At 44.6% G+C, this 24,299-nt stretch overlaps 1 protein-coding gene across 1 annotated transcript in view; it reads right to left on the bottom strand.

The window, feature by feature from the left end:
* The window catches only part of pacrg (PARK2 co-regulated), a 133,574-nt gene that overhangs the window by 40,497 nt on the left and 68,778 nt on the right, over window positions 1-24,299 (bottom strand). Inside the window, exons 2-3 of the mRNA XM_030117026.1 lie at window positions 22,310-22,481; window positions 13,292-13,441 (exon numbers count right to left, since the gene is read on the bottom strand). Of these exons, the coding sequence (XP_029972886.1) occupies window positions 13,292-13,441; window positions 22,310-22,481 (322 nt within the window). The remainder of the gene's footprint in view (window positions 1-13,291; window positions 13,442-22,309; window positions 22,482-24,299) is intronic.

Here is a 24,299-nt window from a genome sequence, read left to right as displayed (position 1 = left end):
TTCCAAAATCAAAGGGCTAGAACAAAGCGGGGTTTATGTTAATATGAGGAGTGTATCAACAGGAGATTTAAAAATTGTCCTCATTTTTACAAATTCAGGAAATCCTGCCCAAAAATTTCAATCATGTCCTCGTTGATTTTCATGTATTTAGCATATATTAAGACGTGATGTTTTTTTTTTTTTTTTTTTTTAAAAAGCCTTATTGTCGTTTTTGTTTGAAAAAGTTGAAAAAGATTATTTTACAAAAAAAAAAAAAATCCATTTGCAAAGTTTATTCAAATTTCCCAACTAAATTTAAGACGGCACTCCAGAGTCTTGAACCTGGGTAAGACGAGCCTCCCTGTGCAAAGCATTATCTATGGATCACGGCACATCTCCACTGAGTGCTCTTTATTGGTAATCAATAGGCAAGCTGGCTTATGATGGCTCTCACTCATTACGGCTCTTTAATAAAAGCCCACCCTGTGGTGACTGCTGCTTTTGAGTAGTATAAACAAGCGCACGGCCATATGGGAAGCCAAATCTCTGTTTACACACAGTGAGAAACTTGCAAACAAAGGCAGGGAACAGCCGTCGTCGCTCGCAGGCAGCTCGGGACGGGTGCTCTTTAGCTGTTGCATCAACGTTACTCATCTATCCCCCTGCAGCCACTGCGAGACGTCCTGTTGGGTGAGGACTCCTGATCGATATGTACATTAGCTTTTTGAAGGGGTGCCGGGTCGCAGATACTCCGGAGCCCGTGGAGAAAAAGTGACACTCCCACACAGATGCCTGACTGGGTGCAGTGCAGCCTGCGCTCCACAGCAGCTCGACTCCTACTCTCAAATTGAAAGCATCGCCGCCAGAGTGGAGACCACTGAGCTCCGTCTCGCGGCATATGCTTCCCTCTCTTATTATTCTCCTCTGAAGCTGGAGAAGCTTATCCTCGCCGCTGCGTCGAAGCAGCTGTTCCGTCCCTCCGCACATATGGAGTCAGGTGACCGAAAAACATCTCCCTCCCCTTGTAATTTCCAGTAAGGCGGAGGCCTTTTACAAGAATACGGGGGTCACTTTGTCATACATGTAGGTTGGGGCGCGCGGGGTTGCGATGCCGCGCGGGGTCGGCTTTCCACGAGCCGCCCAGCAGCTTGCCGTCATATGTCAGGGGAACATAGGAAGACATAAATAGAGGAGGGAGCAAGTGACCCTGTTTCAACTGTCACATAGCTCGGCGCTGGAGGAGAAGTGCACGGCCTAACTTAAATTACACTATAGCATCTGTTTCAGCTCGGCTGGAGTTAGCCTGAGCCACCCCCAACACACACACACTGATTAGAAACACAGAGAATCAACATTTCTTTTTTTTTTTTTTTTTGTTCACATGGAAACAGCACAAGTCTCCATATGTTATTACCTAAACATTTAGAAACTATCCCTCACAAGTATTGGACTTGAACGAATGTGCGCCACTATGTCTACTCCAAACAAACTAAAGAGACGGCTCAAAATGAATATTAATGACAGCCTCGTGTCCCGTTAAAGCACACGGCGTGCGCGGTTATGATCTGAGCATCCTTAAGGTGCCGGCATCTGAGGGGGAGATGACCTTTATCTGCCCAGAATAGCAGGACTGTGGGGGGGGAACAAAAGCCGTGATGACAAACACACGGGAGCAGACTGCGACCCCACAGGGGTCAACACACACACACACACACACACACACACACACACACACACACACACACACACACACACACACACACACACACACACACACACACACACACACACACACACACACACACACACACACACACACACACACACACACACTTCAGTTTGGAGCTTGTACACCTGCACGCACCACCAGACACAGAAATAGATCCGTTAAAGCCCCTAAATAATTTCTTTCAAGTCCAGTATTTCTTTAAAAGTATTAATTATTAATAGAAGAATGAGTAAAAAAAAAATCAGCCATGTTAGAAAAATACATAAAGTAGCTTTGCAGAAAGAGCTTGACAAGAAAATCTGAATTAAATGAGCGTTGTTTTTTGGAAAAAAAGAGTTTATATTGGTGGAGGTTGCTTTGTATCTCTGTTAAAAGATTATCATTTGAGTCGCCATGTATAAACAGCAACAATTCATCAAAACTAATAAAAGATCCATTCACACTGAGCACAGCCTGGCACAATGGTCCTCATTTAACGAGGCCGATTTGGGAAAATTTAATGCTCACCGGCTGTTTTGTAACAGTGATGGAAAAATTAAAAACAATAAACGTAATCGACCTTGAACTATGAGAAGAAAGTCACAGCATTTAGAGAAAACCTCCCAAAGAAACCGAAAACTCCACTCACTCATTCTTCGGAAGAGGGGGGGGAAAGAGCAGGGATATGTGTGTTTGACTATTAGAAGCAGTAAAGGTGAACAGGAGGCCGGAAAACAGCTTGACATCAAAGCATTACGAGCAACACAGTATCTATCTAGGAAAGATTCTACAGTGAACAGCCCTCACTGCAGCTGCTGCCCAGCACGGAGCTGAGATTTCAGCATGTTTGACAAGGCCACTCAGCGAGGGCAGAGACCTAAATGTTTCAGGCACTCATTGCTTCGCTCTGCGTCCGGAAAAAAGGGAAGGTTGAAAAGAAAAAGCGGGACACGCGGTGCATGAGGAGGGAGCGAGATGAGGTGAAACAGCGAGTGGAAGTCAGAGGGGATTCGCCTCTCCATCCACTCTGACTAAATATTTGATGGGGGGAGGCGGCTGGAGCCGGTCGGGGGGGGGGAGGTAACCATGGGTGCATCTCCGTCGGGAGTGTGTGGAGTGTCCCGGGAGTGCAGACAGTCGGAGGGTCAGGACATTACAAGAGCTGTCACAGTCCTCAAGGTGAATTATTCATCTGGCTGGGGTCAACAGTGGAACGGCATTATGGGTGGCCTGCGTGGAGAACAAAGACGCAGAGGCTTTTAGCACACAGGACTCAGCGAGCGAAAAGCGAAAAACCCAGCACGGCTGCAAAAAAGAGCAGGGAGAGTGGTAGCAAGCACAGAGGACAAGAGATAATGTAGTACACAAACACTGTTTGGTACTGAAGGTGAGATATTGGTAATTATGTGGTTGTGAACATACAGAAAAAAAAAAGAAGAAAAAAAAACAAGAGCAGCGATATCCCAGCAGACAACATGCACCATCCTTGACCGCACGTTGTTTTCGTCATGTTTTTTTTTAACATGATATACGTGATCGGCTCATGGAAGCTAATTTTAATGGATGAGACACAAGAAAAGCAGGCCTGTTTTGTGTGTAACAACTGGGCCTGACCGCCATATTAATGAAGGAGGCTCAGCTCCACACTGGAGACACCCGCGCTCTTTTCACCACTATATAACCCAACGGTCTGTCACAGAGTCGCTTCAGAGGGGCATTTCTGATGTCGCATCGCATGTCGCCGCATGTACAAACTCCTGAGGTCATGTGAAAGATGAGAACCTAGAAGAGACAACAAGCAGCCACCTATAAAATATGATCTCAGACAGATCATAGCAGCCATACTCCAGATTCCATGCAGGGGTGTAAAGCGGACATTGATGTTTATATCACCTCTATTGACTCTGAAGGGCACCGGCGGGATGTGTGTGTGTGTGTGTGTGTGTGTGTGTGTGTGTGTGTGTGTGTGTGTGTGTGTGTGTGTGTGTGTGTGTGTGTGTGCGCGTGCGCGCGTGCGTGTGTCTGCCTGCATGCCTGTGTGACACAACAGATCCTGAAAGTAAATAAGGCAGTACTGTGGGAATTTTCTCAGTGTTTGCGCAGCAGCCACTGTGAACCCAACCACTACACACACACACACACACACACACACGCAGGTCCTGATAGTGGCCCTCTGTGCATGCAGATGCTGTGGCAACAATATTATTTACAGATGAAGCCGCAATAAATTAATTATTCAAACAGTGAACAATGTACATCCTAAAATACAACACTGTAGATTGCCAGAAGCCTTATTTAAAAATTAATTTTCTTTTTTATTAAATTAAATTTAACTATTAGAAATGTTGCAGCAGTGGAAAGGCTAAGTGCTTGAAGCACTTTGCATGCAGATTAATTCCTTGACTCACAATTTGCTGGTAGTTTGCACGCGAGCACGTTCAAGAGTTAGCGTCTATTTTTGAATTTCAGCCTTTTGTGAATAAAGCCAAGTGATATTTACCTTATTTACCTTTTACGCCATACAAGGCAGCTTACAGGCGAACACGTTACTGCTGTGGAGTTTTTTTCTTCTTTTTAAAATGTGTCTATATATCTGAAAGTTGAAGGTTGGAGCTTGAGGGCAAAAAAAAAAAAAGCAGGCAGTTTGGCAAGACGGAGCTTAAATGAAGTGTAACACTGAAAGATGTCGTTGAGTTTAAAAGAGGGTTACTTTGAGCAGCAGGGATTCAACATGGAGGGGAGGGCATAAAAGGAACATTGTGCTGTTTTCTAAAATAAGATGAAATCCAAGCTAAAATCGGATTATATAAAACACAACTTCACAACATGCCAGATGTGAAGAAATTGTCCCAAATTTAATTTGGTGAAAACACGATGATTTATGATGCGACGTGAAGAGAGAGCAGATCGCAATATTTCCAATCAAAAATAGAAATCCCAGTCCCCCCTCACACCCCCCGAGCACGGTTGTAAAACAAGCCTTTATTCCTCCTGACCTCAGTCATTTTCCTATTAGAGGATGGTCAAGCATAATTAGGTTACACGGAGTTCACAGGGTCGACCCTCATTTACGAAGCACGCTGTGCTCCTCTCATGCTCTCCCCGCACAGTGAATTAAGAGCCGGGTAAAAAAAAAACAAGGTGAGTGCTATTGTTTCACTCCTTAATTAGGTTTCAAAAGTTAAGGATATGAATAGCAACAAGCCCTTCTCCAACAATCTGCTCTGCTGCCGAGGCTGAGCACGGCAACACCCGCATATTAACATTTATCCGGGGTCAACAGGAGCTTTTTTTCTCTTTTTCTTTCTTAAAAACAAAGTCTAATGATTCGTGTTGCTGACCAGCAAATTAAATACATGAAAATAATTTAAAATATGCCACATTTTATATGTGATATGTTGTTATTTATAATATAAAAAGTATGTTCAAGCAGCAGTTTTTACTGCTTCTGTGGATTCATAACATACTGAAAGCTCGTATGGGAGAAGCACCTTTGTAAAAAATATTATTATGATGTTAGCCTATATTTTCAACCCTGAACAGGACACACAATTAAATACTTCAGAGTTTTGAAAGCTAGAGACTTGTTGAGAGATACTTGAAGACATTATTTTTCACCATGGTGAATTAATTCTTAACTTAATTCTTTGGAAAACAATGTTTGAAAGTGTAATACTTTGCAAAATCACAAATATTCACAATTTTTAGCTTCAAAATTCAATTGATTCCTGCAAGAGGTTTTGATTTTTACTGCCTACTGTAACTCTCTACTTGCAGTTACCACATGTGGGCACTTGCTTCTTCATTTTGATGTTGATTTCCTATCTTTTAATCTTTGCTTTTCAAACACCGGATATGATGTTTTTTGTTTTACATATATATTTAATCCATTTTTTTTTTACATTTCATATGAAAGCACTCAGCTACTTTCTGTGTTTGAGGAGAGCTTTATATCTAAAGACCTTTACGATTATTTTACTTCCTTTGCTGAATGCAGGGGGCCTAAGCTTCTGTCCTGAATGGGTCAGAAATCATTGAGATTTAAAACTACAGCTCTAAAACTAAACTCTCCAGCGCAAGTTGCAATAACTTGCAGTGGTGAAACCTGTAAAAAAGTTGCAGCCAAATAGACTCTCACTATTGCTGTTTTACAGAAGCCAAAAACAAGTGATAAATATCCCAGATCAGTTAAAGACTTTGGAGAACCATGAAAGAAATCCAGACTGTGACCCGGAAATGTAAATGCCTTGTGAGTATTCTGACATGGACAATCGAAATCTAATGTATTTCTCTTATTCATCGCGGCTGTCCTTGACCGGGACAACAAGTTTGCGAGGCTGCAGAAATGCCATTTGTTATTTATTTTGTGAAATTGTGTTTTATTTCCCTTCCCCGGCACTCGGAGCGGCCGACCTGCGCGTGAAGGTGTGGCTGCTTATGAGAGCTGACAGGCAAACCTGGCGCCGGGTGCGAACGCTGATCCAGAGCGGGCTGGACAAATGTCTGCACACACACACCGGCGTTCTGTCGCCGGCCGCCCGCGGAGATGTCAAACACAATGATGTGGTAAGAGGCCTGCCGCCGCCGCCGCCGCCGCTCGCTATTCGGGGGCCGTAGCACACGCAGAGGACCATGCAAGGACACGCTTTCATACAGACAAATTCAAACAATGACTCACGACCGCAAAGCAGCGAACGGAGGGGCTTGTGGTCGATCACCTGTCGGAGACAAACACGGTCAGTGTTGCCGCTATTCATATCACCCTATTGTCTAATTTCAACCGCTCAATAATTGTGTTACATATGTCAGGCCCCCGGAGTCGGGACAATCCTGCAAATCGTTTCAAAGTGCCCCAAATTCATTAATTACAGAGAGCGTTAATCTCATTGAGATGGGAGGGGACGGAGAGAGGACGGGGCCCTCATAACTCATCCAATTAAGTAATTGAGTGTTACTGGGATTAGAGGGAATGAAAGAAGGAGCCCCGCTGAGAATGACGACTTCTGGCTCCATACTAAGAATACATACATCGTCATCTAACCGGATCCCATCCATCTGAGAGCTTCGCTGAGCTGCTTTCTCTTGCTCCTTGCTTGATTCCTATCGGCGAATTCAGGCTTTTGGAATATTGCGAGCTCTTTTGAGAAGGTTAAACCAGCGACTTGGATAATAAAATTAATTAAATGTATTGTTTTTTTGACATGGTCAACAACTTTATCATAGTGTCTTTTTTTTTCTTGCTGCTTCTTCCTATAGACATCTGTTTATTGATCTATTTCTTTAAAAAAAGGTATTGTGCAGAGTACTGCTTGATAGCCGAAAAGTACACTCCCCCAGAGGACTGTGCGTATGATCACAACGACTGATTAACTCAAGCAGAACAAAACAAGTCATTTCAGCTTTACATAATGTAAATCAGTCACTACACTGACCCTCAATGTGTCCACAGCCCAGCAAAGCCTTCACAGTCATGCAAGACATCCTAAAGTAATGAGACAATAGTCACTGTTCAAAATAATTATTGATTTGTTTCTTTACTTCAAAAATAGTTTCTGTTCAACTGCATTCACAGAGTTTGCTGAAAAACAAAACTATATATGACTGACAATAAGCTTGGCGTGCATCGCGGTATCCTGCTGACAGCTCCTAACTGGGGGTCTAACAAATGACAGGTTCGGGGGGGAAAACAAGCCGAGGTGCACAACAAGTTGCGGCGAGACGGCGGGGAAGGTGGAGGCTCTGCAGGGCAGCCTCTGCACACTGCAGCAAACTAAGTGCTGCTTGTTAAAGTAGCAAACTGCCTGGGCAAGGACGCCAAATTTTATTTCATTTTAAGCATGCTGCCAGCCTCAGGGCTTTGTGCCATTTAAAGAGTGGATCCCATAATTCCCCTAAGTGCTTCACATTGCAAGAGGCACTATGTACAAATTAATGAACAAATCAACAAACACAAAGCCAAGTTCTTGCTGAGGCTCTCCTCTCAAGCAATTAGTAAAAGTACATTTTCTGACCTGATGGAACAATACTGAGGCACAAATACCATCTGTTCCTGGAAAAGGACACATAAAACACGTCACTCACAAACTGCCGCATAAAAAAGTTTGAGAGGGACAATTATTGACCGAGGAGTATGAGGTGTGTGTCTTCCGAGGGTGGATGTGTGTTTTCATTGAGCAGTCTGCCCGTGTGACTGCAGAGCAGCTCAGATTATGCATGAATCTGGCTGCTTATCAGCTGACCTTTAAATTGGAGCCGCAGAGTGACTGCAGGCCCAAGGGCTGACGCGCGCGCCTGATTGGCTGCTTCGCCTCAGACCTGCTGACAATAGAAATTAACAGAGCCAGGTGGGCATATCCTCAGGCGGAAGAGGTATCAGAGTGGAGGGAGATACGGGGAAGCTGGGGGAGCCGGGGAGGGGGCCGCAATAATATAAAAATATATTCCCACTATTTTCCCTCAACCTGCTGTCTTTTCTTAAGCTTCAGGAGAGAAGGAGGGAGGGAGAAAAAAAGTCATTATGTGCTGTGAAGCATGCTAACGGTGAAGCAGGTAAGAACAGACGGGCCTCGTATTACCTGGATCTCATCTCTTGCTCACTCATGCTATCCCTTCTTCCAGCTCTCTTTTCTCCCATTCTCTCCATATTTTAATAGCGGAGGGGGTCCTGGCAAGCTGGGATTGTCTGATAGATAGATATCTCCAGTTGGAGAGGGCTACATGGGGAAGGAGGAGGGGGGGAGGTCTGAGGATGAGGTGTGTGTTCTGTCGTACCGCAGGGAAAAGGAGACCGGTGTGTCTGTGGAGGATGATGGATTACATGGGGGCCACAGGTTTTACGTGTGTGTTGTGTGTGCGCGTGGGCCTGTCTGCACAACTCCCGCTGCCATTGTGTCTCTATGTACACAGGAGAAGGCATGGCGGCGAATTAATTTTTCACAATGGCAGCTGGAAAAGGTCATTAAATGAAGCAAATGTTTGTGAATGGGAATCCCCCGGAATTAACTCCAACGCCATATACGCAACAGTGTGGTGCTCTGGCAGTAAATGAGAGAATTATGTGGCGCTGTGGACAGGAGCACAGGTGGTTGAGTGCAGGGGCATACGCTTGGCCTTCTGTCAGATTAAAGTCAGTTAAAAAAAAAAAATAATGCTTTGATTTTCATGCAACTTCCTTGTGTGTGTTTGGTCGTGATGATTATCTCAATGAATGACGATCGCACCAGCATGGTTTTCGTTCCTGGTTGTCTTTGTCCTATTGTCAACACCCACGGGTGGGTCGTGGCAAAGGTGAGCTCAGCCAGATCTCCTTGATTCTTTATTCAGTTATTTTTCCTCCATTCTCGCGAAATACACAACAAAATCAAGGTGGATTGTAACTGATCTGCTATATACATACAAATGACCAGCCTGGCGTGTATGTGTGTGTGTGTGTGTGTGTGTGTGTGTCATATGACACACTGATAAGGTGGCGTCCTGAGGGAATGGCGGTGTGGCGAGCCATAGCTCCACATCTGTCAACAACACAAAAACCTCACCAGTCGCCCAGTCACACAAGACAGAGAGCCACTATCACCACCCGTGCGTGCGTGTGTGTGTGTGTGTGTGTATGTGTGTGTGTGTAGGTTCAGCAATGCATGTGGGTGAGACCTTATCATAGCTGGCCACATTCCTAGCAGGAAGATAAAAGAGGGCCAAATGAACCGGATCACTGCTGTGTATGTGTGTGTGTGTGTGTGTGTGTGTGTGTGTGTGTGTGTGTGTGTGTGCGCGCGCGCAATGCAATGTATGTATGTGTACGTGTGTGTGTGCGTGCGTGAGGGAAAGTGTTTGTCAGTGATGAATAGGCGTTTAAGGACCTACACCTTACAGATAAGCGAGGAAAATTATCTGGGCAACAACAACAATGCTACAATGTGAGCTTGAACAAATACCAGGAGAGCCCTCCAGACAAACATCTCCTGCTCTCAGACACAATGCACAGCGATGTAGAGGCTGGAGACGTCATAAAAAAAAAAAAAATCCCTTTACATCGTCCTCAGCTACGCATGTGTTACTTGAATGGCGTTTGTCATAGAAAAGCTGAAAGGAAGAAAATCTTTTCACCCGTTGACTTGAACAGCCTGTGTAATGCATCGACATTCAAACAGAAGAAAGCACCGGCTCATATCAGGTGAACAACAGATGCTGTTTGTGTCTCTCAGCACATAATGTCACGTATATTAAACTTTCTTTTAATTAATTTAAACTCAAGTAGAGGATAAATTAGATGAACTTTCTTTTTATCAGCTTAAAATCTGGATATCTGACTTCGTATGATAAGGATCTTTAATTTAAGCAATGTAATTAAATGTGGAAACATTGGGTTTCATAATGAATCTGAAAAAAGAATCTGTATATTCTGGCTCAGACTGGAGCGCAGGTCATCCTCTGATTGCCACGTTGGTGTTTATACTCGTACCTGTTTGTGTGAAACTGCTAAAGAGCACACAGTCACAGCTCAGCCTGGGTCACTTTGTGCCAATTTATGTGTAAATAAGGGACTAAAACAGGGAGGATGAGCAGTTTATTCACCAATTTACCATGGTTTACTCATATCTACCTGACTTGCTTGGCATTACTCGCCGTTTCACCCTCATCCACAGATCAATACTGCTTTTGGAACCGGAGAAGCTCCCCGTATCGCCTCCCGATATGACGTACAGTAGATGAGTTTTCGCCGTCGGGCTAAGAAGAGGAATTTGCTGGATGACAGAGCACATCTCGCCTTCTTAAGGAACGTTGTTGCATTTCATTAGGGGCAAGATTCATCACGGCAAGTAAACAAGAGAGCGGCGCAAATCACATTTGAGGAATTCCTCAACTGCCCTCGACGCCGTCGCATCGCAGACGCGCCGCGGCGTGCAAGTCAGCGCACACGCACGCGCACGGTTGATGCACAAAAGGAGCAAACCAAACAAAAGCTGAGAGCTGATTCAGAAGACAAAGCGGTACATCAAGGACGGTGATACTATGTGATTGCTCATTATTGTGCTCTTCAAAATGATGCATTACTGTGACGGCGGTGAGAATGGCAGCCAGCTGCCTGCTGTTAAACCGGAGATTTTTTTCTCTCTCTCTCTCTTTGAACAATGGAGCCAGTCCTTCAGGGGTCCACGCCCCAAAAAGGGGCCACTCAGACTCCGCGATGTCAGCCTTTAGGTCAGAGGTCCGGGGTTCGAAGGGAAAGGACATCCGGCGGTCCATTCTGGAGATGGTTGTTAAGTTCCGGCCCTGACCTTGGAAAAGTGGCTCAGATAAGGCCTGTATACAGACCAATTTAACAGGTCACAACCCTGTCTCGGCGCGGGACTGACACAACGGGAGCGTGCGAACACAGCCTGGGGGATCTGTCCCATGATGAGATGCTGGTGATATCTAACAGTAGCCCTGACCCTGCGGCTGTGGCTGTCAGCCTATTGATTCACAGCTCCGACAACCGTTGAGACGGGGACAGAGTCAGGTTGCGCAGCCTCAACTGGGACAGTGTGCGGCGGCGGTACATGTGAGTCTGTCAGTGTGTGTGTGTGTGTGTGTGAGAGCGTGTAGCAGATGACTGGAGCATTATGTGCCTGGGGCTGGCAGGCCAACAACCGCAACAGTGAACGGGGGAGAGAGAGAGAGATGGAGACAGAGAGCTCGGGCCTCCGTCTGCACTGAAGCCAACAGCTGCATATGGGACACAACAGATCTATTCATGACAGATGTACACAATTGTCGACGCGCACAGACACACGCAAGCACACACTTGGCGCGTACCGGACAGTAGCCCCGTTGTGGCTGAGGAGATAAGAGGGATGCCATGCGAGCTCTATGAGTTACAGTGTGGGAGAGCCAAAGGGAGATGTTACCACACACTACCAGACAGTCCTCTGTGTCTTCTACTGTATCAAACACAATGATTACGCCTGTCTGCTCGAGGCGGCACGCTGGCTCCGGTTGAGACAGCCGACTGAGCGTGGGTCGGCCCGTGAGGTGTGTGTGTGTGTATAAGCAATATTAGATAATAGATGGACTTCAATGAAGGCTTTGATATTGATATAAACAAGACATAAAACAGAGGCGACAGAGACACACAGAGAGCCAGTGTGAGAGAACAACATGAAAAAAAACAACAACAAAAAAAACAGAGTTTCTTGTTCGCTGTGTTTGAAAGAAAACGAATAAGCATCTAATCTCTGTGTTTGAAGTGGCAACTTTCTGTGCCGGCAGGGAGTGGTAGGTGAAGCACAACGTGTATTGACAGCTTATTTAAAGTGGAAGCCTCGAGATGGTGACGAGAATACAAAGAAACCGATCAACTTATCCATCTCTACGTATCTAATAAGTTAGACACTAACGTGAAAGTGACAACTAATATTCTCGCGCTCAACTCCAGGAAAACTTTACAGGAGAGAAACTCTACTGGAGACCTCCAAACTGCTGAGCAGGAAGCGCGTCTCTTGTTTAGCTGATTGGGTCCTCGGCGCTGGCAGCTGTGTGGACCCCTCTCTGGCCCAGACGGGTCTCTCTGGGAGAGGTCAATAGCGGGGCTGTCTGCCAGGTGAGAGGTTGGCTCAGGTTTAATCGATGCTCGCCAGAGGAGGACAGACAGACCGGCAGGCAGGTAGACAGGCCGGCACGGTAACTAGCAAGCAGAAAGAGAAGTATCCCTGGTGGGGTTCACCGGCCAGCTCCTCCGCCTGCGCTGTGGAGGAGGAAACTCACGCTTCAAAACGTTTTAGGGGATTGATTTGACAGCTAATTTACAGAGGAGATTTGCATAAGGCCACGCGCTAATAAGGCAAGCTTTTCTCTTCCGTCCTTTGTCTTTCCACGTTATCTCTTTTGGCTCGCTTCCTTCTTTTTTTAGACCTCAGCAAATAGTGACAGATAATGTAAACGAATTAAAAAGACAAGAGATTCAAATTGGATATTGATTAAGAGACTAAAGCCTGGTGTTTTTCTCCTGTTAAAGCTTGTGTTTAAATGATTGATTCACAATGTCACTCTCCACATCCTAGTGACTGCGTGGCGCCCAGGACTAGTTGTGCCTCTAAGCTGTCAATGGGCCCACATCATGTCACACCATGCTAAGTGCTTTGACACAGCCGCACAAAGAGTCCTGCCTATCTGATGCCAATCTGTCCAGATCCCGGTGTCACCCAGGTGGAGGCTTTCAGAAAGAGCAAGGACAAAGTCTCCTCCTCAACAGCCCGGCACAATGCGGACTGACTGACAGCGGAAAAGACAAAATTGAGCTTCTTTGTCAAGTGGATGCTTAAGGGGAAGCGGATGAAGAAAAAGTGAAAAAGAAAGATTTAGGGACAGGAGCACACACTGAATCCACAGAAAAGGAAAAAAGGGAGGAAACAGAATAGTTCTGCTTCTGACACGCTACTAAAATGAGACACTGAAACACAGCATAGCATTTCCTTGCCTGCAATCTCCCAGCTTCACCTAAAAGAAGTTTTCACACTGCTGTCGCCAAACCACCAGGGTCTAAACATGAGCAGCTCATGCTCTTTGAAAGCATGGAGAAACACTCACACGCCCGTCTCAACAGAAAACATTACGGAAAGAACTCACTTTTGTTGTTCTTGAAGAGGTTGAAAATGTGGAGGATCTGTCTGAAGTATGGAACCAAGGCTTCCCCGACCTTGTCGCCAGACATGACCAGATGCTGCAGGACTTTAATGGTGGTGCACATCACTTGGTTGTTCCTCGTGTTGAGGGCATCTGGAGAGCAAGACAACCAACAAACACCAGGAAAACAGACTTAGATACAATTAATTTTGATACGATTGACTTTAGATACCATTACACTCATGAAAGAAAGCCCAGTTTGAAGTGTGAAAAACACTTTTTTTATCTTCAAATTACACCTAGATTCATTTGATTATTTTGATTTGTCTTTAAATTTTTCAAGTATGGTCCAAACTTGATATGGGACTGTTCGAAAGAGCTGGGTTCATCAAACTACACCTGAAACAGACCAGGAATCTTTGTAGCTCACATAACCTCTTAACCCTTCACCAGGACTCTGACCAGGACACACAGAAACACCAAAAAGCCCGTCGCCAAGTGGCAGAGCTATACAACGACGCACACAAGCACATATAGAGAGCAGTACAATGTCAACATTCAAGCCTCTAAACTTGACCTTCATTGTACTGGCCTCAGTACCAGGTGTGTGTGAAAGAAGTGTGTCTCAGTTGACAGAATAAACAGCACTCTGGATGAACAAAAGCTTGCATGTGCAGTCCTCACTGTTTTAGAAACGCTGTGTTTACCCTGTTTACACAGAAAGAAGAGCGTTTCTGAAATGATGCAGCCCGGAATTCATTTCCCAAAAGTCTCCATTTTCACTCGAATACACACAGACTGTTAACTGAACCCAGGCAATTCAAACTGAATGTATAGAACGATGCCGAAGGCTCCCAGTCTGATATTTTATTGAAATTAAATTCTGAGAAAAGTTTCTGTAAAAACATGAACAGAACATTTGCTCTAGCAAATGATTGAACAACAAGGGCCGAAACAGCCTGTGGGATGTGGAATCCCAGGCTGTTTGTTGTGAAGAGTGGAGGTACAGTGAAAATAGAAAGGACTCCAATGTCTGCAATAATATGGTACATAAAAGTGGGCTTAGAGGACACAATCAAAATACACCTACAATTTAACCCCCATATGCTACTTTCTCCTTAAAAGCATTTCCTTTAAAGGCGGGCTTTGATTTAGACTAGCTTGTCCGCAATCAGTGATTCCAAATGCACTGGGGAGGCAGAGTAAGTGAGAGCCAATCACTGGGCTATTTGGCCTACAGCTGCACTTAACTCCGTCTCCCACTGATAGAGAGAACAAAAGGGAAGGATGGGGAGAGAGATGGAGGGCTGGGGAGATCAAGAGAGACAAATACACAGGGAGAGAAAGGGAAGTGGGAAAACAACAAAAGACACAGTGTCAGACACAGAGATAAAGAGATGTGACAGACACAGAGCAAAAGGTTGGAAAATAACTAGTGATTAGCGACTGGGACTGACATATTTTCCTACTTCTTGTTTCATTTGAGCTTTTTTCAGTTTGCGTGCGTGAGCCCCGACACGGCTGCTGGTAATTCCCTTTGTGCAGCTAAAAACAGCATACCTCGTGTCAGAAAAACAGCTTTGTCTCTTTAGAAAACCTTTAACTGTCATTTGATGCCTACTTCTAGAAAAAGAGGAAGATAATGGCATCACGGTGCCTGTTTTGTCACCGAGCTCCTGCAAACAAAAATGAAAAGTATTTCAAAAGAAAGAGTCAAAAACAAACAGCGACAGTGAGAGCACGGATACTCAGACACTGGTTGATAGACACAAGCAAAAAAGAACAAAGCAATAAACAAAGGTAGAAATAAAAAGAGGCGAGAATGAGTGGGATCGTCCTTATAGAGGAAACCTCAGCTTTCATGAAATCAACAGATCATTTGATCAGTAAACTGAATGTGAAAATTCTGGTCTTTTACACACCGTTTTATTTTCTTCATTTCTTACTTTATTTCTAAGAGATTTTTGAAATTGCATGTATACGTTTGCATTTGTAAAGCATGTTCAATGGCCTTGTGTACGAATGCTTGTCCTGCCTTGCTTTAAAGTCTCAAATTGAAGAATACCTGGAGTTCAAGGCAACAAACATCACTGCACATTAGGGCATTAACAGAAACGTCGACTAGTCGAAAAGTCGACTTCCGTTGCACAAGTCGACGTAAATTTGGACGAGTCGAAAAGTCGTTGGTTATTTTTTTCTCTGACCTGATCACCCGACAGCGCGCAAGTCTCCATCCAGCGGGTGTGGATGCGCTCATCTTTCTCCAGGAAAACATGCAGCGCGCGCCAGTAGGATTACTAAACTGATTGTGATACAAGGATATTATAACATTAAGGATTATTTTCTGACCTTTATCTTTAGAGGCTGGTGAGTTCTATTTTCTTTATTTTTATTGCAAGCTGAAGTTGGTTTCTGATTGGTGCCTATTTGCAGTTCTGAAGTAGCCTATAATTTCCATTTATTTCACGTTGAAACTGTTGTCTAACCAATGTTCTGTGAACCATGCAAGCAAGACCAATATTGAATTATAATTTTGCCAGCCATTTGTTTTTGATTATTTTGGTATTTATTTCATTAAGACAACGCACGCTATTTTTTTTTTTTTTTCCAGAACGTGATGAAGACATGCACGGGGTGCGTCTTGGCTGCCGCTGCTTTTATTGTAAAAGAAAACTCACGGTGTTAGCCTTTGTTTTGTTCGGGTAAAAATCTACATGGCTACGTTGCAGTGAACTTTAATGCAAGTTGCTCATTGCTGGACAGCTGTGTGTCCGTGTTGCCCCCCCGTTCATCAATGTGATGACGTCATCACGACTTGTCGACTTTATTGACGGATAAGTCGACTTGAAAAAAACTGAAGTCGTTAATGCCCTTCTGCACATCCACCAATCCCTCATGACACTTCATTCAACTCAAAGTGAAGCGTTGGAGTTCCACATCGGGAGCCATTTTCAAAAAGCTGCTTTTTGTAAATGGACACACAAGTTAATCTGAGTTATTATCGACTTTATCCCCACACAGAAAACCAAAGAAATGTATTGAAATGCTCTGAAAATAACATGAGATTTATAGTGAATTTCAGCTCAATCACAGTTTTCCAGCAACTTTAAAAGCTCCACAGTCACTTGGTGTGAAAATAAACAGTTGGTTCATCTTTTCAAATTGAACAGTGATAAGTACATGTTGTGATTAGAGCCGTTACAACACACCAAGAGTGACGATATTTGCAGCAGTAAATAACAATATTGTGTCAAATATGTGCATGTGAGGGCATTATTTTACTTTTTTACTCTTTTATTTTTGAATCTGTACTGAATATGCTTTATATTTTCACACTCCACCAGGTTTTGCTGCGCCGCACCGCAAATCCTCACAGATTCAAACTTGCGTGCGCGATGTCAGACCTGTCGTGAGATCTGATCTTTCCGCTCATGTTCAAATTGATAAATGCCGGTTCAATGTGAGTCCAGGGGAGGTTATAGAGAGGTGGGCAGTAGCAACAGTTCCTCTCATAGAAGAAACTCCTGTAATAGAGTTGACAATATTCATCTCAGACACACATGGGGAAGAATTTACGTCTTTCGCATTTACATGCACATGATGATACAATAACAACTATCTATGTTGAAAATATTGATATTTTTTGGTCAACAATAATTATGAAATTAAAGTTTTGATATCACATCCCTACCTGTGATTGTGCTTTTTTCCCACCTCGGAGGCCGTTTTTTAAAAAAATGCTCCATGCATCGTCATGTAAATGAACTCCCAAAACACAACTAATTGTTTCCATTTTCAAGTGGAAACATTGTTGTGTCAACAGACCTAAAACATCACTAAAAAGGTCTCTGATTCTAGAACTAAATCCACAAACACAAAGTTAGATGTGACTGCCTACTAACACTAGAAAAGACTGATCTGACTGAAAAAACAGCTGCAAAAATGAACTCCCCTCATTATCAAGTGAACAAAAGGGTGAATACCTGAATGAAAACGAAGGCGGTGGAGCCCAACAAGCTTCCTCAACCACCAACATCAAACACAGAGTTCCTACTAAAAAAACAAACGCATGCTGTAGTTCTCGGAGCTCATCACTGGAGTCAGCAGAGCACAACAGCCTGACAGGCAGCCCAATGGCCAAACAGCATGAAGCTTTTTTTTAACCAGGTAGTGAAGCTCTTCCTGAGTGTTTGACGGACTGCAGGTGTGAGCTGTTGAAGCTCGAACAACAAAGGAAGAAGGGAGAGAGAGAGAGAGAGAATGCTCTCATCCAGAACCAAACATCCATCGTCGGATGAAATCTAAAGTCTTATTAAACTTTTCCCGAAACATCTCTGACTTAAACTTGATGATTGTGGAAAAAGACATTTTTGAACACCAGTGGTCGACACTCCTGCCTCACGGTGATATTAAACCCACTTCTAATCTGGGATTGAGTTCCTTCCTGTACAGATTTCTAATGTGCTCGTATGGGTTTTCCTGAAATCTTCTTTCTCCCTACAGTGTAAAGATATGCATATTAGGTTATGGTTATGAGAAATGAATGTACTAACGTCCTGGCCAACAATAAGGAAGATAGATGAATGGCAAGCACAGCTTTAGAAATATGAAAACTTCTTTCACAAAGTGGTTTTTATCTTTTCATTATTAAACACTCCATGTAAATAAAGAACATCATAACACAATACTCATCTTTAGCACCAAAGTCAGACTCGCTGAGCGAGAGAAAGACCAGCAACGCACAAACATCATTAATAGTTAGCGCAACGAGAGAGCAGCGCACAGCCGGAGCTGAAACGGCCTGTATGCAAAACAGACAGCGCTCTCGCACACGCCAGTCACACCGCACACGCATATAAAACGCAGTGAGATGAAATGTCATCCTCGGCTATATGAGGCCGTCCTCAACGTGGCGGCAACAGCGGCATGAGTGACGTTACACAACGTGGGAGAGTCTCACAAATGACAAGCGGCCCAAAGGTTAAAAGAGGGGTTTAGATACTGCATTCATACATTTAACTAACTGAACCAGGATCACTGCTGTGTGTGCACAGGCGGGACTTTCTCTCAGCAACAATACAGCGTATGTAAGTGTGTGTGTGTGTGTGTGTGTGTGTGTGTGTGTGTGCGTGTGTGTGTGTGTGTGTGTCTTCACAGAGGACCAGCAGTGGAGATGATGCTGAACGAGCAAGTGTATTGTGTTTTACGCCATCTCCCCATCTCCGTCTTGGCGTGCGCCCAGACAGACAAGCGGGCAGATATCTGCCGTCACCCAGATAAGGTGGAATGTGGAATGACAGGAATTTCAAACCTACATAACAAACAATGAAATTCTAATTACGAGCCAGCGCAAACAATTTTCCCTTCTGTGACATTTGGACCGCGGGACTGTTCAATTATTCATCGCCACTCTCGCCTTGCTGGAAATAAAAAAAAAAAAAGAGAGAAACGGAAAAAAAAAATTAAAAGAACGAGGCGAAAAGCAGACAGACAAGGACCCCGATATATTAATGCTGGTTTAAAACCTGTGTTCGGACAAATCTGAATAAAGCAATCATCTATTCATGCTGGGGCCTGTTTCATATTCAGTACAAAAATAAAACAATGGTGACCTTGTATTCTCTGCTTCCCGAGAAATGTCAGAGGTAGGCTGACACCTCCGAGAGTTTCGCGGCAAATTGTTCTTGCGTGGTGTATAAATACACTTTTCAGATCAGAAGAAGATGTTCCTGTGCCGAGGCGTAACTGAGGATCTTTCTGTAATGAAAGTCTCATCTTGGTTCAAAGCTGAACAAATGTTATGCCAATCAACCCAGGCTCAATGCAGGCATGGCTGTGAATCCTCTCCATTATTTAGGGAAGCAGGTAAACCCAAACAAAAGGCTTTCTGCTAACATTTTACCTTCTATTTTTTTTTTTTTTTCAAGTCACCTTGGAACTGTTTGGCTGAGAAACACATTACTGGAGAAAACACAGACGAGCAGGGAAAAGCCTCAAGCGTGTCAAAAAAAAAATCTTAAAAACTTAAGGATGTGTTGTCCATTAACAGTTTAATCCTGATTCATGCCTGAGCTGCACGGGAGTCTCTCTGAAAGAACACGGTAGAGAAGAGTTCAGGCTTGCAGTCACAGAGGACAGGGCTCGGGCGCCAGTGCTAGACGGTCTAACTCATTGTGTATTCTCATTGGGTGACCTGCAGTCATCATCAAAATTCACCAGGGCCTGACGTGGCTCAGTCGCTCTGCAGATAAGAGCCTGCCAGCCACACTGAAGATGTATTAACGTCAAGCAAGGAAAATATATATCTTGCCATTTTAAACTTCGGCAGACGGGCTTTTTGCTTTCTTCCTCTTTCTGCCATCCCTTCTTTTTCCCGATTCCATAGAAAAGTAATTAATCTGCAACAGAGACACGGACTGGCGGCTCTGCCTAGTGGATGGCAAAACAGGCCTGATTTTTTTTAATAAACCAAAAAGTTAATAAGGAGCAGTCCATTTAAAATTCCATTATCAGGGGGAAATGTGTGTTTTTCATGAGAAGCACAAGCATCACCTTTTGGTCCGGCCTCGCAAAGGCAAACCGCCGAAACTGCTGAGGGCGTGGAACCCATAAAGCACACTGGAAATAAGCTGAAGCTGTGTGGTCGGAGAGTGTTTCGCTTAAATATTTCAGCTACGTACTGTAATCTGAAAGTTCTGGACAGTAAAAAAAAGACAAAGTATTGTCCTGGCAGTAATGATTTCACTTAAACTATAAAGCAAAAGTAAATATTTTAGCAGCTGAACACTCAGACTTCAGGTGTGCGACAGTGTGTGACGTGTAACGGTGGAAAACTTTGTGCTTAGCGTGATTCTTTGCCAGGGTCAGTCTGTCACCGTGTCCCCACCTCTCCGACGGCCCCGCCTGGCGATGGCCGTCACGCCCCTCTGCCTCCGCAGATATCCAACACCCAACACACAAACAGGAGGCACACGCACACGCGTGCGTTTCAGACACACGTACACACCGCCGGCCAACTGCCCGTGACATGAACACTACCGCGGGCTTTACTGGGCGCCACTTAAAGGCTCCCACTTTGAAACTGACACTCCAGTTGGCTGCGGCGCCAAACAAAAGGCAGCCTGTGCGAGCGAGTCTGTGCATGCGATAAAAAATGTTGCCAGCGAAAGCCACGCTTTCCATTCCACGAACCCGTCTTCCCTGTACGCGTGAAACGTCAAGTTCCGCCATCTATTTCTGAAGCCGTGGACCGCTCCACGACCTTTCCGCCCACCACGCACGAGCATGTGTGTTCGTGTAAACGTGGCGGTGCGGGAAGGTAAGGAGGCCGCGGCGCGGTGACACAGTTAAATGTAGCATGTCGCCACATTCACGGTGGATTAGCAGGCGTGTTTGGAGAGCCAGCTTCTTCTGGCAACCACAAAAACAAGGACACTTCGCCCGGAGGGCTAATGTAATAATAGGTACAGTACGACTGCAAAACCAAATTAGGGCTTCGCATCAGGACCGCTCGCTCGCTAATGTTAGAATCCGCTTCACAAGAACGAGGTAGGACAGGTGAGGCTTTTTGTGGGACTGCTTGTTCTATTTTAACTGCACTCGACTACATAAACAAGGTTGTCTAAAGATAGCCGTTTAATGGAATTACTTCAAGACACATTCATAATAAACTACACAAAAAAAAGCAACACAATTGCTCGGTAGAGCATGTATCTTATACTGATAAGTGAAATAATGATTTACAGAGAACATGCGTTTGTGAGATTGTTTTTTGGACAGACCTTCATCAATGCCAGTCAGATTATTTTGCTGTTGGAACATTAAAGTCTAAAGAATTAAGTCAAAATGGTGCAGTAACACTTGATAAATTTGACAAACAGGAGCCTCAGCAGCATGTGACAAAACCAAACACATCCACAGCAGCCTGTCACCTCCTCCTCATGGTGGAAAGTCAGCCAACACGGTGGGATTGGTGACTGTATTTGCAGCAGCACGAACAAACTGATTCAGCACAGGAAGAGAATTTTTTTTTTTTTTCGTGGGTGTGATCCAAGTCTTCAGTTCTGCTGCTCATCCCACAAATGTATGTTTTATTAAAAAGCCCACTTAAAAGATAAAATAAACTTATGTTAAACAGCATGCCATTCATTGTCCAGAAGCTTTGCCACAACAAAGAAACAACCTGCCAATTAGAAGTTTACTCACTCCGTGTGCTATATTTTAATTAAAGCAGATTCTGGTCAGCAGCCAAAACCCCTTCTCTTTCGTACAAGCAGCAAAGTATATAATATTCTTCTAATGGTATTAGTTACCATAAATTAATTTCAGAATGAGTTAGATTTTAGTAAATTACAAAAGACACTCTTCCTAAAATGAAGTTGAAAATCAACCAAGCAAGATTTCATTCAACTTGTACCCACAAACTATTTGTGTGTTTAGTCTCTAATTTACTTCAGGCAGCAGATATAAAACTATTAGCAGCAGGAAACACTTCCTGCTCAGGGGATTTGTCAGCAAATGATGTTGCCTTCACAACTGTGAATAATGATGTAGTGGCAAGCAAAGACATTTATTAAAGTTGCTATTAATGTCGGGGAGGATTTTCTGGTTGTCAATCATTCATAAAGGAAGAAAAATTTCGGGACGTTTTATTGGAGAAGTTAACAAATGGCATATGGACTTTACACCGTTAGTCACATTCACCTATCTAGACGCACGCTCACAGTCTTGAGAGCAATCTGAGGTCCATTTCAAGGACACATCGGCGTAAGGACAGGGTGAGATGGGGGATCGAACCCATAACATTCAAAGTGGAACAGCGGCCAAATAGTTACAACACTTCCACTGTGGAAATCAGTGATTACACAGAATAAGTTGTTAGGAATTTGTAGGCTTTTGGTTGCAGGGGGAAACACAGCCAAAGTGAAACACCATCAATAAGCATCCAGAATTGCTTGGGAGAGCAGCGCTCTGTTCGGTGTGATCTGTGAACCGCGAGCTCGGACACCCTGCCGTACTTACTCCTGATGGGGATGATGAGCTGGGGAATGACAGGCAAGATCTTGGAGCCTCCGTGGTCCAGCAGGTCGTGGACGCCCTGGCGAGCGAAGACCTCATACGGGTGGGCGGTCTCGCATAAACCGTCAAAGAAGAGCGGCAGGAAATGGTAGTAGTCCAGCGTCTCAATGTCCACCTGAGGACAAAACAGCACACATTTCAATTAGAGGGATTACGAACTCTAATTTTATAGAAAGAAACTGACAGTGAGAGGGTAGTGAAGTTTCTGTCTTTTCTCTACAGGCAATTTTTATAACACAGCTGTAGACAGAGACATTAACAAGAGGCATGGGTGGACTTTTTTTTTTTTGTTTCCAACAGTCTCTCCTCCGACCCACTCGATCACCTTCAGGCTCACACCTTTGTCTGTGCATACAAATACAAAGAGCAGTCGCACTCGCCAACACACACACCGCAAAATACACACATGGATCTTACGTTTTTGAACAAATCAGGATTTTGTTTAAAACAAAACCCTGTTTGCTCAACGGTCTTGTTGTTTGTCCTTGACTTGGCACAAAAAGCTCATCGTGAAGCCACTTAATAACCCTTGCAGTCAACACTCACCCTCGCACACATGCACACAAAGGTAGGGGACAGCTGTCTGGGAGATCATGACACAGCGGCATGTGGCGTCTTGTGGGCTTACATGTTCACACCTGTTTAGACCGTTTACAGGACAGACGCACACAAACACACTCAGGTGGTGGATGAAGACATTTGTCCTGTTAGAGGCCACGGGCACACTTTGATGTTGCTCTGCTGCATATGTGTGTGCATGTGTGTGTGTGTGTGTGTGCGTGTGTGCCACATGACACATTGAAGCAAAGCCTTTCATGTGTGAGACGCCATCAGAGGAAAAGCCGCTTTGGCACACTGGACTGGAATGCACAGCTGACCCAAAGGAGACTGTCCTTGAAGCACCCACTGTATGTATGTGTGTGTGTGTGTGTGTGTGTGTGTGTGTGTGTGTGTGCACGTAATTCCATGTGCATGCGTGTCCTGAAAATAATATGAAATGGTACATGACATGCCGCGGCCCATGCAGCAGGTCTGGTTACTGAGCGTGTATTTATATCGGGAGTATCAGCTGCAGCGCTCCCAGAGGTACTATTGTTGAGCGTGAGGTTAGCAGTTGTGTTCCTGGTGTAATGAAAGGTGGTCCCCGCTCTGCACAAGTGCTTAAGGGCTAGAGGACAACTTCAAGCAACGAGGAGCCTCTGTCCTGTCTGCACAAGCATGGACGTACATTTCACATATAAGGACACACCCACACGCATGCATAAGGAGCCTGCTGGGTCACACTATCCTGGACTGAAATGAATGTCACCCACCAGTGACACTGTGTGCTTTCAAGTCCCCGACCCTCACTCAGCTGTCGGTCAGATCTGAGGCTTCCTAGCATTGGCAGACCCCCTCCCCCCCTCACCTCACGCCCACTCCACCCCATTCCCACAACTCTTTCTGCCAATTCTCGCTGACACACGTCCCCCGGGCAAACACCGTGATGGACGAGGAGAGACTCAAGATGGAGCGATGCTAAGATGGCGACAGAGACGGAGAGCTCGCACTGTTAGCACAGGGAGACAAGGCTGATTGCTTTGAGGCAATTTGCTGGCCAACCTTGACCTTTCCCCGCGCTTGGTCAAGATCATCATTGTGAGTCAGGCCGACTGGAGACAAGAACAAAAGCAAACATGAGCGCTGAGAGAAGAGGAGGAGGAGAGGTGATGGAGGGATACAAAGAGGTGGGGAGAGAAGAGATGACACAACATCATGGGCTTGTTTGTTCGCCGGTGGCAGTCAGTGCTTCAGACTCACAATGCCATTGGCCAATAAAACGAAACAACACTTCTTTTTTTCAATTAAGGACCTGCTATTCTTTCACTTTAGATAATTTCAACCGATATCAACCAGATTAACTGGAATCACGATTCTATAAGTATTCCATGAA

The sequence above is a fragment of the Salarias fasciatus genome, chromosome 19 (genome assembly GCF_902148845.1).
Source record: "Salarias fasciatus chromosome 19, fSalaFa1.1, whole genome shotgun sequence".
In the NCBI taxonomy this organism is placed as follows: domain Eukaryota; kingdom Metazoa; phylum Chordata; class Actinopteri; order Blenniiformes; family Blenniidae; genus Salarias; species Salarias fasciatus.
Note: the sequence above shows the minus strand (reverse complement) of the source record. Positions and strands in the feature narration are given on the sequence as shown.